This window comes from Loa loa (genome assembly GCF_000183805.2).
Source record: "Loa loa unplaced genomic scaffold supercont3.524, whole genome shotgun sequence".
NCBI classification, from domain to species: domain Eukaryota; kingdom Metazoa; phylum Nematoda; class Chromadorea; order Rhabditida; family Onchocercidae; genus Loa; species Loa loa.
The window spans coordinates 34243-35756 of NW_018108704.1; the positions used below are offsets into that span (position 1 = coordinate 34243).

Here is a 1514-nt window from a genome sequence, read left to right on the forward strand (position 1 = left end):
GGAAATTTGTTGTTATTAGCCGAAGTGGCCAATAAAATGCCGAAAGCCAAAATAGTCGCTAAAAATACAAATGAATTTAACGGTCAAAATTTGACAGTCAAGATGAAATTAACAGTCAAAGAAGAGAACGTTAAACAAAAAAGTACGGAAAGACTCGCAGGGAGGAAATCGGAAAAAAAGAAACTGCAGTGTGGAGTATGTGGACAGATCACGATAAATATAAAAAGGCATATGATGATTCATACCGATGAGAAGCACCACATTTGTCCGTTATGCGGGAAAAGTTTCAGACTGAAACAACATTTGAAACAACATATGCCATATCACGACAATAACAGGCCGCTCCACAACTGTACTATCTGCAGTAAAGGTTTCCTGAGTGAACGATCTTTGAAATCACACAAGAATTGTGAAAGAAGTTGAAGGGCACATTTTAAACTGATAAGTTATATTTCTGTCCTTATTTTAATGATAACATTTTATTACTGTTATTATTTATCACTTGCTTATAAGTTTTTAATTTTTTATCTCAATTCCATAATAGTATCGTTCTTTTTCCGTCTCTTTGTTGTTTCTTTCATTTTAGTCAATAAAATTATCAGTTTTGTGTTTACTTGCAGACCTGTTAAATTACTTTTTCGTTATTCGCCCATACATGACAAGTAAATGACATGCTATATGCAAATAAGCACAACTGTTAGTATGATATCTTCTAGCTTTGCATATCATTTGGTTTGGGGAAAATTTGCGATAACATGGTCGAAGCATAACATTAGACTACCAGACTTGACCCAGGAAGTAACAAAACGACCAATTACAACGAAATTAAAATTTAAAATTACTGGTCAATTAAAATATTACAATAAATTGCTTCCATCTTTGATCCATTGAGAATTCAGATTTTTGTTTTCAAAACTCGTTTCATTGGGGACGTGTTTTTTGAACCTTAGCCTTTGTCGCGAATTTCAATATCGCGAAATTCCAAATAAATAATAAAATTTCTTATTCAAATTGTAAATGAATGTTAACAACATTTACATAATTTTTTTCTCATGCTTAAAATCATGAGTCAGCTATCCAATCTACTAAAAGAAATTTTCCCTTTGATGTTGAGATTTGTGCACATATGGTAACTGATTTGTAAAGGCTTTTATCCCATACAAAATCTTTTATACAATGGTGAGAAAGCTGTACATCAGATGAAATAATTTCTATGTAATTTTTTCTGAAGAAAACTGTTCTTATATGTAAATTTCTCTTGCACATGTGAGAATACTGGATATATAATGATTGTTCCTCTTTATACACCCGATATATAAACCCTAAGAATCTCTAACAAGGTTAATGTTAATGAAAATTTTTCTCCACGTCGCAACTCAACGCTACTCAATACAATCCAAACTTATTTCCTATTTTTTCGAATCTTTACTTGAATATTTCTCCCATTATTCTACGTTATTGGACCTTATTATACTACAATCGAAATTACTTCTAACCTTGTCGTGGAAAACGAA

General features: G+C 31.6%; 1 protein-coding gene across 1 annotated transcript; it reads left to right on the forward strand.

Annotated features, from left to right (window-relative positions):
- Nucleotides 1-36: 36 nt before the first annotated feature.
- Nucleotides 37-423, forward strand: LOAG_15515 (zinc finger protein; the record flags this gene model as incomplete). The annotated part of the gene is made up of 1 exon (XM_003151007.1): nucleotides 37-423. The coding sequence occupies one exon, from the start codon at nucleotides 37-39 to the stop codon at nucleotides 421-423; it is 387 nt and encodes a 128-aa protein (XP_003151055.1).
- Nucleotides 424-1514: the final 1091 nt, after the last annotated feature.